The sequence below is a fragment of the Psammomys obesus genome, unplaced genomic scaffold, assembly GCF_907164565.1.
Source record: "Psammomys obesus unplaced genomic scaffold, mPsaObe1.curated_primary_1811, whole genome shotgun sequence".
Lineage (NCBI taxonomy): Eukaryota > Metazoa > Chordata > Mammalia > Rodentia > Muridae > Psammomys > Psammomys obesus.
Window position 1 is genome coordinate 3,178,300 of NW_026596109.1, and position 17,694 is coordinate 3,195,993.

General features: G+C 36.1%; 1 protein-coding gene across 1 annotated transcript in view; it reads left to right on the top strand.

Moving 5' to 3' along the window:
* The window catches only part of Efcab7 (EF-hand calcium binding domain 7), a 43,682-nt gene that overhangs the window by 520 nt on the left and 25,468 nt on the right, over nt 1-17,694 (top strand). Inside the window, 5 exon segments of the mRNA XM_055629059.1 lie at nt 1,339-1,526; nt 6,816-7,027; nt 7,781-7,867; nt 8,827-9,022; nt 9,451-9,569. Coding sequence (XP_055485034.1) covers nt 1,340-1,526; nt 6,816-7,027; nt 7,781-7,867; nt 8,827-9,022; nt 9,451-9,569 — 801 coding nt within the window. The 5' untranslated portion in view covers nt 1,339.

Here is a 17,694-nt window from a genome sequence, read left to right on the forward strand (position 1 = left end):
AATAACCCTATTTGGAAAGAGCATTTGAAGAAGATCCTTTAAAAATATGTTTTTAAATTGCTTGCTGTAAAGTGAGTGTTCGTTCTTCCTTATTGGAACAGCTTTCTTTCACATTTGTGAGATGGCGTGCACGCATATGTGTTTAAAACCGATGTTTAATTATGGTGATACCGATTTGCAGTAACCAGACTGTGACATCACATCCCTATGGGGTCCTTCTAAATCTGGTGTAATATGAAAGTGTCAGGCAGGCGGCCTGTGTATTATAAATAGGGTACTTCATCCATGATAAGCGATTATTATCTTTCTTTCCCAAGTGTAAAAGACCTACATAATTCAAGAAGGTGCCAGTGATTTAGGCCTCCTGAGTAAGAATCCAATGAGTCCTGAAGGGGACCCTACCTGTGTCATCTTATTGTTCAACTTGAACTATTCAATTTATTAGCTTGGAATGTATTTTTAGAACTCAACGCAGGATAAAGTAATATTGGAAGCCATTAGACCACCAGAACAATTTAGCACCTCATCGTAGCCTTTGTTCAATAAACTTTTGTCCACAGTAACAGTAGAAACTATTGAAATTTCACAGCTTACTCAGGATAACTGGGTGACATCTCTCCCTCAGTTTCATCATCTGTAAAATGGACAAAAAGTGCCTAGTCGGTGTAGTAAAGGGTGAAATAAGATGTGTGATTGTCTATTAATGTCTTATGAGCAGAGGTGCTGTATAGACCCCAGATCTTACTACTAGTAAAAGGATTCAGTAAAGCCCAGTGGTCATAAATAAGACTTCAGTGATTTGGCATATGCTGTATCATTAAAATGTGAAAGAAATGACTTAGTTAATCCTGCTATGGATGGTGGGTGCCAGCTGCAGTTAATTACATAAGACAGTGTTGTGTTAGGGAATTTCACTCCACCTACAGTTTCTTTAGCATGTTTGTGCCCTGCAGTATTCTATCTGCCTCACATTTGTGAACTGATATAGTCTTAACAATGCTCTTAAGTCTCCCCTGATCTCTTATTTTTGAGATGGTGGGAGTATGCATTTATTCAGATTCTTTTGTATTATGCTACATCATTGTTCTTTGGGATGCTTTTATATATTTGAGAAATTATATATGTATATGTGTGTATCTAACTAGAAATCAATTGTTAAGGACTTATTCTATTTAATATGAACTGTTGAGTTTACATAGTTGCTATAACATTTATCTTTTTATTTTATGTATAAAAATTTTAATACCCTAATATCCCACCACATAGTGGAAAGTGGTACATTTGCATTTTAGGTGCTTTATATCCACTAAAATAAAAATTTTAATTATTTTCCAACAGAATGGCCAGCAATTCTGGAAGTGATGCAGCTTTGGGTATTCAGAAATCAGTGCTTTCAGGGAGTCCTCGAACAAAGAAATTTCCACCAACTAAACAGGAGGTATTTTATATGAATTGTAGAGCCGCCTACTTAACTATCTTCAAAAGCAGCTTGGAAAATATTATTTCTAAAGATCAACTTTACCTAGGTAATTTTTTAAGTTGACTATTTTTTCTTAATAGAATAAAAGTCTGAATTTGAATTACATCATTGAATCAGTCCAGTTTCACAATGAAACAAGCAATATAATTTTAAGAAACAATAGCTGTTTATATAGTTAAATATTCTAGGGACCTCCAAATTTTATAGGTTTCTCTATATATCTATACTATATTATACATTAAAATACATTATATTAATGTTACTGTATAATAATAAATATATTTCTAAACTTTTTAGGTATCTCTCATATATCCCGATCTCTCTATGCAAAGAGAGATGATTCATAGATTCCATTAGTTACCACAGAAGAGTCATTATTGTTCTGTTTTTAGTTATCGTTGTGGTACTTTAGATTTATAATAGAATCAAAACACTCTGTCATCTGACTTACTAGTCTGAATTTTGACCTACATTAAAGAAAATATAAAGAATATGCAAAACAGGGTCAAATGACTGTGAGAGAAAAATAACTAGCTATAAGTGAAATTTTAGAAGAGAATTAAGAATTGGGAGATTTTGTTTCTTTAAGGTTTATTTATTATTTATACAGCATTCTGCCTGCATGTATGCCTGCATACCAGAAGAGGGCACCAGATCTCATTATAGATGGTTATGAGCCACCATGTGGTTGCTGGGAATTGAACTCATGACCTTTGGAAGAACAGCCAGTGCTCTTAAACTCTGAGCCATCTCTCCAGCCCAAGATTTTGCTTCTTATTCTACCCATTATCAAATTTAAAATACTTTTGATAGCAGAAGTCCTCCAGATCACTGAATTTGGTCCTTACCAGGCTATCAAATAACTTGGAGGTCTTGATTCTGGTAGTTTTTAGTGGCTAGAGAGTGGTAAATGATGATAGTGGGTAATGCTGACCACTCATGTCAGTTTCATCAAGGCTAATATAATGAGCAGAGAAACTGAGTTTCTTTGCTATCTTTAGAAGTAATTTTCTTAAGTTAAAATTCTTCTGTTTCTGCAGAAATGTCTTGGGTTTTATGCATATGATCTCTTTCTGAGAAAAACCATTTGAAGGAATGATGAAAATTGACAAGATTAAAAAATATATTTGCTATCTAGATGTGCAGCTTGGTCATCATGTGGGTTCCCTAACAATTGGAGTGGAGCTATGGGTCCGTGTGTGTGTGTGTGTGTGTGTGGGTCTGTCTCTGACTCTGTTGCCTACCCTTGGAGCCCTTTCCCTTACCTGGGCTGCCTTATCTGGCCTCAGTAGGAAAGGATTCGCTTAATCCTGCTGAGACTTGATGTGCTAGGGTGGGTTGGTACCCATGAGGGGCCTCTCTTTCTCTGAGGTGAAGGGAAGGAGAAGTGGGAAGAAGGGGGTGTGAGGGTGAGACTGGGAGGAGAGGAGGGAGGGAGGCCTGCAATCAGGATGTAAAGTGACTGTATCAGTTAATGGGAAAAATACATATGCTCTTTAGATAGAATGCATGTATTAAATAGTTTAAGATCAAATGCTCGTGATGGAAGCAATTTAAAAAATTATGTATAATTTTACTTGGACTGATATAATTTTAAAATTAGTAAACTTTCATCTTGAATTTAAAACATCTGTGTTTAATTGGCATATATTAAATAGTATAGATAGAAATCCAGTTAATTAAAACTCCAGTTTGCTGCTGTTGCTAAATTTTCTGACATTTTTAAATTTTATTTTATTTTTTATATTTAGAGATAGTGAGTTTGCTAAGTTAAGCTGGGCAGTGGTGGCACATGCCTTTAATCCTAGTACTAGGGAGGCAAAGATAGGCAGATCGCTGTGAGTTTGAGGCCAGCCTGGTCTACAGAGTGAGCTCTAGGACAGTCAAAGCTACACAAAGAGAGACCCTATTCAAAAAACAAACAAACAAAAAATTTGCTAAGTTAAAAAGTTTAACCCTTTTCTCTGGTATAGTACTTTAATTGTTAACCAGTGAATAAGTATTAGTAAGATACTGTCAGTCCTGTGAAATCTGGGTAGAAAACAAGGCAGTTTTTGCATCTCCAGTGCTACATGTAGCTTGGATTTAAGGTGGAATATTCTTTGTAGCACTGTTGGGCTAAAGATAGTTTTTACGAAGGAAGAATGCGCATCAGTGATGTCTTTCTTACTCCTCTTTTCCGTATATGCTTCTGCCCTCAGCGTGTACCATATGGTCTGAAGTTTCCCTGCAGGGTCAGACACTGCAGGGCCACAGGTGTCACAGACACATGGCAAAGCTTAAGAAAAATGGAAGCAAAAGACTAGTGTACGGAAGCCAACTCTTAACCAGCTGCACTTAGCAAAAACTTCTCTACTTCTGAGTGCATATTTTGGCATAATTAACCTTGTTTTGAGACATTTATTCTTTTTCATGTAATAGTTTTAGAGAAGCTGGTGATGTAGCTTAGTGGTAGAGCTTGCACAGGCCTGGAGATCAAGCACTTAAAAAATGATGCTTCCAGTTGATTCTTAGGTGGTAAGTACAGTAATCAGGCCTGAAGGCAAAGCTCATCACCCCAGTCCTTATAAGGGAAGCTGAAGCAGGAGGATTAACTTAAGGTTGAGGCCAGTCTGGGCTGTAACAGAGGCTGTCATCTGGAGTGAGGAGTGAGGAGCTGGGAGGTATGGGGAGAGGTGGGAATGTGTGTGGGGGAATTTTTTGGTTATTGAAGATAGCAGCAAGTGTTTGCCAAGCTGCTCTTTTGGAGAGTTGTAAGATAGTTTCTAAGTCTTGCTCCATGGGTTTTTAACCTTCAAATGACAACTTCATTTACCTTGTACTTTATTCTCTCCCATTCTAGTCGCTGGAGTTGACTAGGGGTAGATTGATACCTAAATGCTTATGCCATTTCTCTGATTCTGTTGCCAGATGACTTATTAGGCAGATACTTACTCTTCATTCTGAGGGCAGCATGGTAATCAAGGATTTTTGTCTATATCCACATGTGAAAAAAATACATGTTCAACACCATACATTTCTATAAAGGTTTTGTAAGTGGATAGAAGATCGCAGTTAATGGTAGTGAAACTGCTGTCAGCAGTAAAGTGACAGCTCAGTGGTTAAGAGCATCTGCTACCAAACTTGACAATTGGAGTTGCATTCCTGGTACCCACAAGGTGAAGGAAAAAAACAAATGCCCTAAATTGTCTTCCAATCTCCATGTGCATTACGCACGCGTGCAGGAAACGATGTTAAAAAATTAAATCTATTGACTGAGGTTGTTTCCCTTCCCGTGTCTGTTTCAGTCATCTAAGTACAGTGCATTGACACAAACTGGAGGATGGTAAAGTGTCTTTTAGTCTTTCAAACATAAGTCATGACCACAATTAGCAATATTGCACTTAACATGTAGACCTTACGTGGGCCAGCAAGATGGCTCAGTAGGTGGAGCTGCCTGCCCCCAAGCTTGAGGGCCTGAGTTCAGTCCCTAGAACCCACAAGACGGAAGGATAGAACCAATTACAAGTGGTCATCTGATGTCCACATTTGCACCATGGCCTGCATGTGCAGGCACACACATTAATAATAATATTAACAATAATAATGACAATAAATATGTAAGATGTAACAAATTTTGAAAAGTGTAGAATTTTCACTTATATCACAGAACAACTTTGGACCCCAAAAAGCTTGCTCCTCTGAAAAACAAAAGTCACCTTATGTGAGATTGTGTGCAACAGGCGCTCAATAATTGATTCAAATGTTTGGATTTATTATGTCGATTTAGTTTCTTTTTCCTTGTGGACATTTCTCTAATTTTTTTGTATTTATTAACTTTATTATTTTAAATTGTAGAAAATTCAAATAATCATTTATGTGCTGATTTATGATGCACGTATATTGTATATTCCCACCAGAATAGTTGGAAATGTCCAACATTATGTTTTGTAATAAAAGTTGGTAGCTTAATTCAAGACAGATACAGCTTACAAATTTAATGATTTCTTCTCTGGTAGTTCAGAAACTCACCAGTTCATATGGACAGTTAAAAGTAATATGTAGAAGTTCATTTGTGAATCACAGCATCACTTGTATTCAACTGAACAGGGTCTTTAGTTGTTTAAAGATGTTGTCTCTGGTGTTGTACAACACATGCAGATACACAGAGCCTTTCTGAGAGTGTAACTCTCTTACAGATGTAAAGATACAATGAGAAATGAAAACCCTATGCCGACTGTGTCTCTGTTATACTCTTTCAAGGTTTATCAGCTTGATTTCTAACAGAATCATGACTACAAATGGATGCTTCTTAAAATTTGCTATGTTACTTGGAGAGGGGCATAGGAGGGGATGAAGGAGGGAAGGGACTGCAGCTGGAATGCAAAACGAATAAACTAATTAATATAAAAAATAAAAAATTTAATTAAAAAAAGAACATCCCAACCAAAAAAAAAAAAAATACTATGTTTAGTTAGGTATGTGTGTGTGCACACGCACATGCTCAGATATGCCTGTGCCGTGCCCCATGAACGCACATGGCAAAGCATGTAAAGGTCAGAGCACAACTTGTGGGAATTGGTTTTTTCCACTGTGGGTCCTAAGGGTAGAGCTGAGGTTGTCCGGTTTGGTGACAAGTGCATTCACTTGCTGAGCCATCTCACTGGCCCTACAAATGGATACTGCACATATTTGACCTTGGAACATGTTTGATGTTCTAGAGCCCCTATTACCCAGCTCTAATGAATATTTTAGATATTACATCTTGTTGACATTAAAATTCTCAAACAAATGAGTTCTTCCTTTCACTGAAATATCTGTCAAGACTGAAAAAGTCATTTATGTTTTTTATATTTACCCCTGTCTTCTCAAAATAAATTTAGTCAACCTTGTTTTCCCTAAGAGTTTTTACATAAACCAGCTGGGTGTGATGGCTTGTTCCTATAATCCCAACACTTTGGAGGCAGAGACAGGAGGATTACATCAATCTCAAGGCCAAACCAAATCAATAAAAAGAGTATACAGAGTGAAAACCTGCCTCAAAAAATAAAGGTCTTAAGTAAACCCGATAATGACAGTTATGTAGGCTGAAAACCAAACAGATATAAGAGAAAAAAACCAATTCAATTCTGCCACTAACATACCAAGTGTCTTTGGCTGGTAGGCATATATATTTTTGGCTTTAAAGAATGAAACATACATTGATGTAACTATATAGTCAACATCAATGATGATGTACTGAATATATTGGATTTGCTTAATAATAGAGATTGAAGAAAAAGATTACTCAAATATCAATGTTTATAGTAACAAATGATACTTTGTTTTTGTGTGCTTGTTTGTTTTAATTGGACAGCTCTTCAGCATGCAGGAAGAAGTCCATCCCAAAAGACCATTAATAAGTATTGGACTCCTCAAACTGCCAAACTGAATTTTGATGATTTTTGTGTAATTTTAAGCAAGGAAAAACCTATTTCAAAAGCAAAATTGCTAGAATCATTTAAACAATTAGATGTAAATGATGATGGCTCTATTCTACACTCTGACCTTCATAAATACCTAACGAAGGTAAGATCTGTGAGACTTTTATACATTGTGTGTTTGTAAAGCAACAGGGGAGTCCAGCTTTGGCTACCAAAATCCATATTTAATAAGTATTCTCCCAACAGCTAAAATGAATGGAATGCAGTATTTATAAAGTATTTGCACTTCTCCATGAAAAATGCTTTATGAATAAAAGAGAAAGTATAAGGTTGAGCCCATGTTTCAGTCTCCCTTACCTTATGTAATTCTTTACTGCTCAGAACTCTGAGAATCCATGATGGCTCTTTCAAGTGATTAGTGAAGGAAAATTACTATGAATGTGATTAGAAGTTATTCTCTCTCTGTCTCTCTCTCTCTCTTTCTTCTCCCTCTCTTTCTTTCTATTTCAGACAGAGTTTTTCTGTAAAGCCTTGGCTGTCCTGCAACTGGCTTCATAGACCAGGCTAATCTTGAACTCAGAGATCCACCTGCCTCTGCCTCCCAAGTGATGGTGTTAAAGGTGTGTGTACCAAGCTCAGCTCCTTTTGTTTAGAAGATCTTATTACTATAATTTCAATATTCATTATTACAGACTGTAATACAGATTTTTAAAAATTTGAAACTGAAATTAAGTATATTTTCATAAAATTTAATAGTTGTGTGAAATTTTTATTTAATTTTTTAATTCTCATTCTGACTTACAGTTCATCAGATTTTCAAACTTATTTGTAGAAGAGATTAAAATGTATTTCCAATTGGGCACTATGTTGCTTTAAAATAAGTCTTATTTAATTTTAGAGAGGCGAGAAGATGACTCAGGAAGAAGTAAATGCTGTATTGAGTTTGGCTGATGTAAATGCGAATGGGAAGTTTGACTACATTAAGGTAGAGCAGCCCATATTGCTGGAAACTTGCATGCTGTGTAGGGCATTACTTTTAATTTTCTAAACACTGCTAACACATAACTGACAAAATGATCTATATATTTGTAGTCTGTGCAAAGATGCTTTTGACATATGCATACACTGTGAAATGATTAGCTCTTATCTGACAAGTGGTTTGTTATTGTTGTATTGAACGCAGGGCATCGTATATGCCAAACCCTGTACGGAAGTTCAACTCCAGCCCCTCACAACTATTGATACTGACAAGGGCACACAGTGTGTACTATTACCCATTATACTTTTAATTTGTCCTCTCCAGTCCCACAATTATGATGAACATAAAATATATTAAAGATAACATGGGGTAAGCATCCCGAATCTGAACATCCAAAATATGAAGTGCTTTATTCCTGTTCCATTCCATGTGTAAACTCACGTGAAGCCTCCTAAAAATAATGCGTAGAACTCGTTCTGGGTTCTTTGTGTAAGCAGTATGTTAAACATGAATGAATTTCTTAACTAGACTCAGCTACCACAGAATACCCTACCATGTGTGTGCAGGCGCTCCAGACCTGAAGCCACCCAAATACTCTTGGTCCCAGCATTTTGAGTAAGGGCCACTCAGCCTGGATTACCAAGTTAATTCTTACACATGTGCAGAAGCCCAGAGAACAAATGCAACTCTATGTGTCTTGTAAAAATAAATAAATGAATGAATCACCTCTCCTAGTGTACCATTCATTTTCACTCGGAGTGTGACCTCACTGATTGATGGCTGCGTTTCACTAGGTCACTTGGGATGGGCAGCCTGGCTCAGGAAAATAGCATGAGCAATGAGTACAGTAGAAATGCATTTCAGCGACCAGCCTTCTCCTGCCTACTAATGTGCCTGTGCCTCCCTCAGCTCCCCGTGCGGGACTGATCATTTCCCACCAGCCAACTTTCTTCTATTTCCTTTAGTTTTGTGAGTTATACATGACAACCAGTGAGCAGTGTCTCAAGACTACACTAGAAAGACTGGAGGCCGACAGTAAACTGAGGCGCCAACAGTTTGGAAGCCACATGGAAGGGTCCCCTGAAAGGAATCCATCACCAGTACCAAAACCGTCACCTAGAATCAAAAGAAAAAATGACCAGGAAACATTCTCAAGCAAAGGTATTTACTTGTAATACTAATAATTTCTTGATCAGAAATGGCAGATCATAATTCAAACAATTTCTTTTTGTCTCAGGTTATTAATAATTAGGTAACTGAGAATCCAACCTTTAACCACCATTTCTAGACTTCCTTAGCAGTAAAAATGTACTGAAGTAAAATTTTATTATGGAGCTTCACTTGGCTATGCTCATTATATTTTATTAAAACTAAATTTTCAGACTAACAGGTGACATATTGAAATAAAGAATCTTATATTGGCAGCACATAAATTAAGGACTATTAAAGACTGATCAATATAAAACCTCTGACTGCATTTCAATAGGAAGAACAAAGAGTGAAAGTAATGCAATAGACTGTGATACTGTGTTTAGAAATAAACTGTTTCTGTTTTTCATGTGAGACCAAATAATGATTACTTTTTACAGGTGACCCAGGCCATTCCTTACTGTCAACAACTAGAAATTTCAAAACATCTGTTTCCTTCATAATTACTATGGGTGCTAATAGTAAGCAAGACTCAATGTTAACTGAGCCAAACTTAAAGGTACAGTACTTTAAATGAACAAATACAACTTTTTCTGAAAAGTATTTGACTTTTAATTAGATTTGATCTATCTATCTATCTAATTAATTTGATCTATCTAATCTATATCTATCTTTGCCTGCCTATCTATCTATCTATCTATCTATCTATCTATCTATCTATCTATCTATCCATCCATCTATGTGTGTGTTGGGGAGGGGGCATGAGCATCCCATGGTATGCATCAGGAGGTCAGAGAACAACTTGGTAGAGTCAGATTTTTTCCTCCATTGTGTGGGACCCAGGATGGAATCTGAATTGCTTGTTCTGTCTTTAGACACCTTTGTCTGCTGAGCTATCTTGCTGACCCTGGTTGAAATATTTTAAAGTAAAAATAATGAGTAAGAATATTATTATATATAAGTCTTTATTTTGAAAATGGTGACCCTTCAATTTTTGAATTTGAGGAATAGGTTTAATTAACTATATACATTGGCAAGTAAAATTTTTTTGTTTGACAAATACTTTCCCTAGGTGTTTTTAAAATAAATCATCGATCCAATATCAATTCCTGTGAGAGAAAAACCACAAAGTCACTTTGCTAAGTCAATATTTGTAGAGTGTTAATATTGATCTTCTTCCTTTGTTTTCCCTTTCTAGACTCAACTTTTACTAGTTTTCTTTCAGGAGAAAATAATAGCCACAGAAATATAAAACATTAACTGGAAACTGCTAGGATACATTAAGAATGTGCACCTGGAGACCTCTGTAGAAGGGGGAAAATGGTTATGACCACACACTATAACTGCTGCTGGAGAACTGAACTGATTGTTCTCCAGAGCTGCATTCTTGTTTCAAATAACAACTCTGTATTTGTTATTGAACTCTGAAGTCCCTTATATCTTTAAATTGCTAGACAGTGACATTTGTTCTATATTAAAATTTTAAAACATCACCTCTAAGGAATTTTCCTCTGACTGTTTAGGAATCTGTACACCCTGAGCAATTTGGTGTGCATGTCCAGTGTGTTCATACATATTTTGTGTTCCAACAATATTATTTTTCACCAGTGGAACTTTTTGTATTTTGTAATTAAGTTAAATGTTAAAATATTAGCCTAGTTAGTTATGATTTACCTAATTCTAAAGTGTTTAAAATAATTTTAGTCATTATGTAGAGATATAAATATTAACTAACCATATAAATACAGTTTGTTTAGTTTAATTCAGTCCAACAAATAATTCCTTTTTTCTTTCCTTGATTTTTTTCCTTAAGTTTTTGAGACAGGATTTTTCTTTGTAGTCCTGGCTGTCCTGTAATTCGCTCTGTAAATCATGCTGGCCCCAAATTCAGAGACCTGACTGCCTGTGCCTCCCAAGTGCTGGGTTTAAAAGTGTGCACTACCACCACCTGGCTGATAATTTACATCAGTTATTTTGCTTAGTGTAAAATAATTTAATTGAAAAAAATTTCCATTTGATTATTAGCTATCATATGCCAATGTAGTATAGCATAGTATTTCATCATTAAAATAAGAAATTTTTGATAGGATACTATGGAAAGAGTCTTCTTGGAATTGATAAAGAGCTCAGAGTAAATATACCTGAGAGTGACTCCTAGCTTCTCCCCTAATAATTGTGTAAATTGGGCAAGTTTAACAACCTTTCTTCTGAGTCTGATTTTTTTAAAACTACAAATTAAGAATATTTTTATGTAATGTATTTTAAAAGATCTAAATCTTTTTTAGAGCATTTAATATAGTAGTAGGGACCTAGTCACCTAACTACATAAAGAATTACAGTGCTAAAACACGACTGCAGTTCTTCACACGGAAATGAGCTGGTGAAGTCTAATTGAAGGAACATTGTTCTAGCATTTGGTTTTGAGTGGAGATGAGAGAAGGACTTACTGAGAGGCTGGTAAGTTATCTGCATGTGTTGTGGTGCCAGCTTGGCCTGTGGTAAACTAGGATCAGGAGGGTCAAAAGACGATCCCAGGGTTAGTGTGCAGGACATTAAATATGGGTATAAAAAAACAAAAAATAGTCCACCTGTGTTTTGCATCTAGACATCAAGAATAAGAATTGAGAATTAGATTTTTAAAGTACCAAGAATTTAATTACTAAATGAAATTGGCATATTGTCATCTTCAAAGAAGTTGTTTTCATTTATTTATTATCTGTATGTGCATGAGAAGGTCAGAGAACAGCTGTGGGAGTTGGTCCTCTCCTTCCACTGTGTGGATTCCAGGCATTGAACCGAGAGCATGGTGCTTAGTGTCAAGTGCCTCTACCTGAGCCTGAACCTGATACTGTCAACTTTTTAAACCCATAACTTTAATATAAATATTAATTTCTTTTGGAAATATTTGCCTTGCATTTCTTTTTTTAAATTATTTTTTTATTAATTATAGTTTATTCACTTTCTAACCCAGCTGTGGCCCCCTCCCTCAGCCCCTCCCAACCTCATCCTTCCTTCCTCTTCTTCTCCTGTGCCCCTTTCCCAGTCCACTGATAGAGGAGGTCCTCCTCCCCTTCCATCTGACCCTAGTCTATCAGGTCTCATCAGGACTGGCTGCATTGTCTTCCTCTGTGGCCTGGTAAGGCTGTGACCCCCTCAGGGGGAGGTGATCAAAAAGCCATCCAGACAGCCCTTGTTCCCAGGGAATTCACGTAGCTGCCACGGGCTACATCTGTGCAGGGGTTCTAGGTTATCTCCATGCATGGTCCTTGGTTGGACTATCAGTCTCAGAAAAGACCCCTGTGCCCAGATTTTTTGGTTCTGTTGCTCTCCTTGTAGAGTTCCTGTCGCCTCCATGTCTTTCTATCTCCCCCATTCTTTCATAAGATTCTCTGAACTCTGCCCGAAGTTTGGCTATGAGTCTCAGCATCTGCTTTGCCACCCTACTAGGTAGTGTCTTTCAGAGGCCGTCTGTGGTAGGCTCCTGTCCTGTTCTCTGTTTTCTCCTTCTTCCAATGTCCATCCCATTTGTCTTTCTGAGTGAGGATTGGTCATCTTACCTAGGATCCTCCTTCTTGCTTAGCTTTATAGTTGTACATATTTTAGTATGATTATCCTATATTATATGTCTAATATCCACTTATAAGTGAGTATGTACCATGTGTGTCTTTCTGCTTCTGGGATACCTCATTCAGGATGATTTTTTTCTAGTTTCCACCATTTGCTTTGTTTACTGTCTGGCATTTCTTAGATGAAGTGATCCAAAATTATTGTTATTTTGGCTTTTTGAGACAGCGTATTCCAGGCTGGGCATGGATTTACATTATAATTAAGGATGATCCTGAATTCTTGATCCTCCTGCTTCCTGAAATAATATTTTTAATCTCAGGCTTTGTTATTCAGCAGGTGTCAGCTCTTTTTGTTGTTGTTTTACTTTGAAGCAATTTTAGTTTTGTAGGTGTTATATACATTTGTGAGGTTTTATAACCATTCTAGGGAGTGTTTGGTTATGGAAATACAAAATAAATTACTAATAAGACAGCTACATTAATTTCCAAGTAGTATAATCCAGTTAGTTACCTTAGTCTATGTACAACAGAGATATGTGGAATTGCACAGAAAATGAGCAGTTCAGAAATGTGAAATTGTTGCAGTGGGGCATGCATAAGCCAGACATTTCCTCTGTTCTGTCTGCCCACCTGCATGCCTCCCTGCCTGCATGTCCTCCATCTCTTCCTCCCTTCCTCGCTCCCTTCCTGCCTTGCTTTCTTCTTTTTATGCTTTTGTTCACTCTTTTAAAAGACATGGTCTTGCTGTGTTTGCCCAGGCTGGCCTCTAGCTTACACACTCAAAAAGTTGTTTTCTTTTAGTCTCCCTGAGTAGCTGAAACTATAGACAGCATGTTTAACAGTCAGATTTTAAATAAAATATCCACACCTTTATAAAAGATTTGAATTATAGGAGGAAAAGAAGACCCTCACAGTGACTGTATATATCTGACTCCTATTGGTCATACTTTGACACTATATTATCATTCTCTTTTTAATCTTGAATTCTACCTAGTTAGATTCTGTAATGTTCAAGAAATGTCAAGAATTTTCTCTGAGAAAAGAGAATAGGTTTAAGTTCCTTGCTATAAAGCCAGTCACAACTGAAATTAAAGTAGGCCACACATCTGAGTTGTAAACTCCAGAGATGTAACACTGCCTGAATTTATACTCCTAATTACGATTTGCCTAAATAGTATCTTATAAGTGTATTTTATATGATATGTACATGACACATGTGTCTGTCATACAGCACATGTATAGTTTACATACATATGTTATATGGTATCAAGCTATACATATTTACAACATGCTATGTGTGCATAAGCCATGTACATGTGAAGCATATATTATATACAAGTTTCTCTATAAAACAGTACAAATATATCATACAATTATGTACACAAATATATCATACAAATTAAAAATGGTTCAATCTTCATTTTTGTTAAAATACCAATTATGTGTCTTTTTAAAAATGTTAATCAATTTAACCTGTCAATTAAAATATAATCCATGTTAATGTTTTCCTTCCTAAATCATCTGTTCAACCTTTATTTTTATAACGAGGTTCACAGTGTCTCCTGTCTACTTGTTCAGCACAGTGAACGCAAATAGCTCCCTGTGAGTGTGATGTGGGCTCTCTTGGTAAGGAGTGAGGAAGATACCGAGCTCCCACACTGGCGTCTGTGGCACACCCACTCACTGACTCTTGCTCTCTAGACTGCTGATGGTGTGGAACTGTGTGTGAGGACAGGCTGAAACAGGGTGACCCAGAAACACGGAACTTCACTGATATGTTTGCTTTGCTCACACCTTTTACTGTGAGATTGGTGGTTTGCCTGTTTAGTAGTTCCTTATTTCTTATGAGTGAAATAAGGAAAGTCCCTGACTCACAAGTGAAGTTAACAGTTTGCCTTGACAGGAATGGACTCGAATTGGTAGAATCTAGCACCACCTCATGCCCACTCTAAGAATTACAATCTGCTTTATTTGTCAAAAAAAAAAAAAAAAAAATATATATATATATATATATCATACATGGAAGTTATTATTCTAAAAACATTTTAAAATTTAGTGTACTTCCATCTTCTTATAAAACTCAAACCGTCAACCTGGTGTATATTTTATTCAAATTGATTTATTTTTAAATTTTTAGTTTTTTTAAATTTTTTTCTTTTTTTTACTTTAACATGTTAGCATGTTAGCCTGGATCCATAGCCAATAAAATGAAATAAAGTAAAAAAATATAACCAAAACCATCCAAACACAAAAAACAAAAACCGTTTGTGTTCCTGAAAGTCCTGTTTTAAATAGAACTTCAAGTCGGATAAACATTATTTGTGTAATAAGGTAGGTGGGTCTTAAGAAGCCAACTGCTTCCCTTTCAATGGCACTGCTCCAGGATTTCCTAGGAATGCTGTGTACCGCTCAGGGCACTGGCTCACTCGCTGTTAGTCATGTCGCACTTGCCTTACTTTGGTGCAGCTTTTTCCTGCTATTTCCAGTCCTGTTCATTAATCTGTTTAATTTTGCAGTATGGAGTTTGGCGGTCGTTCACGGAAACTCACACATTATTCACTATTATAGCATCCCCCCCCCCCCCCAAACTAGAACTCAGTAAAGACCTCTGATAAAAATCTGCCTTCTCAGCTAGATTTTTAAAGTCATCCATCAGCCCACAGCATTGCCCCTGGAAGAACTGTCTGCCATGACAACTTCTGTCTTTAGTTTCTCAAATGGTACAGATCATATTAGCTACTAATATACTAATCAACGTGCATGTGAAAAAAATAAGTTCCTTTAGGGTGGCGAGAAGGCTTAGTAGGTTCAAGTTTGACAGTTTGAGTTCAACCCCCAGATCTCACAGTGGAATGAGGGAGCCAACTCCAAAAGTAAGGAGAGCTGCTACACACCTGATTATGACGCAAATATAAAAAATGTTGCCAACTACGAAAAACTTCATGTTTTAAATTAAAAAAGCTAAACACTTCAGTTTGTTCTAGCCCTTAAGTATGTGAGTAATTCAGAATGATACTGCTCCATCATTGTATCATTTATTATATATATTTATGTTATATATTATTGATTATAATATAAACATGAAACATTATTTAATATTCACTTTAGAAAATCATGGTAGTTTTTTGTTGGTGGTGGTATCTTTTATTTTTGAGAAAGAGTTTTGCAATGTTGTACTGACTGGTCTGGCTCTATTCTCTCTTCTCGGTGTTTCTAAGACACATCCAATGAAATCGAATCTGCTAATACTGTAATTGTAATTCAAACTGATTGAAAGGAAAACATTTCTTATGAGATTCATGATTCCAACTTTCTCAAACGCTAACTTACCTAAATACTGTATGTTTATGTTTCTTTCCTCTGTCATCCCAAGTCATGTTGACTATGCTAAGAAAGAACAATTTGCTCGGAGCCCTGTATCTGTTGTGAATCTGTTTTGTGTTCCCATCTCACAGATTTGCAGGGAAGCCAAATGACAGTCTGTGTGCATGCTTTTCATTAATAGTTGAGCTTTTGGCTCAAGCCCAAGTTGGAACTTGGTACTTGGTACTAAAGCTAATTAAAAAGTACTACTCTATATTTCCCCATTAATTTATTTAAATATCACATATAACAACTTGTTTCTGCCTTTGGTGATATACTTATAACTATTAATTCCAATAATTTAAGGCCACATTAATTTCTCAATATTAAAAATACCGGTATCTTCTATGCCTTAATGGTGTGACCATGCATATAATTGATGCCTGACTGAGAGCTTGAATATTTGTTCAGTAGTGATGAGATCTTGAAAATCAGTTTAAAGAGGCAGCCATTAAAATCATGCTAGACAGGTATGGTGCTTTATGCCTATAATATCAGTACTCAGAAGAATGCAGCAGGAGGGTTACTGTGAGTTTAAGGCCAGTGTTGACTAGAAAATGAGGTGGTGACTCAGAAAAGGGGATTGTATCAATTGAGAAATAACCAAATGTGAAATAAAATAATAACCAATACATGCATCAGTGCTTACAATGGGTATTAATATCTAAAATAATGTATTAAAATATTATAAGAAACTGCTAAAGTTGCAATATAAGTATGAAACTAGGAGATAAATAGGCAGTTCACACAAAAAGAAACAAAAATTATAAACACATGGCAAAATGTTAATCTCTGAAAGTATAATCTAAAATTCTAATAGTGTAAAAGTTATTAAAATTTTATTTTTTTGCTCTTAGTTACATCTGGGATGTAAAATAAGCATAATGCTATACAGAATGTTTTATGTACACCCATACTTTGATTAGTAAATCATTCCCCATAACCTCCAATTTTTTCATGGTAACATAGTTTGACCAATTCTTATATAAAATTATTATACATAATATAATATAATATAATATAATATAATATAATATAATATAATATAATATAATATAATATAATATAATATAATATAATTAATAATATGATATAATATAATAATATAAGAACATTGGGGTATTATAAAATATATCACTGATTTATAATATCAAATGCATATTAGTAGGTCTAAAAACCATACTTTTTCTCTAAGGTTTTTATTTTTATTTTTATTTATTTTTTAAGTGATTTTATTATTATTATTATTAATTACACTTTATTCATTTTGTATCCCCCCATAAGCCCCTCCCTCCTCCCCTCCCGATCCCACCCTTCCTCCCCTTTCTGCATGCATGCCCCTCCCCAAGTCCACTGATAGGGGAGGTCTTCCTCTCCTTCTTTCTGATCTTAGACTATCAGTTCTCATCAGAAGTGGCTGCATTGTCATCTTCTGTGGCCTGGTAAGGCTGCTCCCCACTCAGGGGGAGGTGATCAAAGAGCAGGCCAATCAGATTATGTCAGAGGCAGTCCCTCTTCCCATTACTAGGTAACCCACTGGGACATTGACCTGCCATGGGCTACATCTGTGCAGGGGTTCTAGGTTATCTCCATGAATAGTCCTTGGTTGGAGTTTGAGTCTCTGGGAAGTTCCCTGTGTTCAAATTTTCTTGTTCTGTTGCTCTCCTTGTGGAGTTCCTGTCCTCTCCAGCTCTTGCTATTTCCCACTTCTTACATAAAATTCCATTCACTCTGCCTGACAGTTAAGGTTTTTAT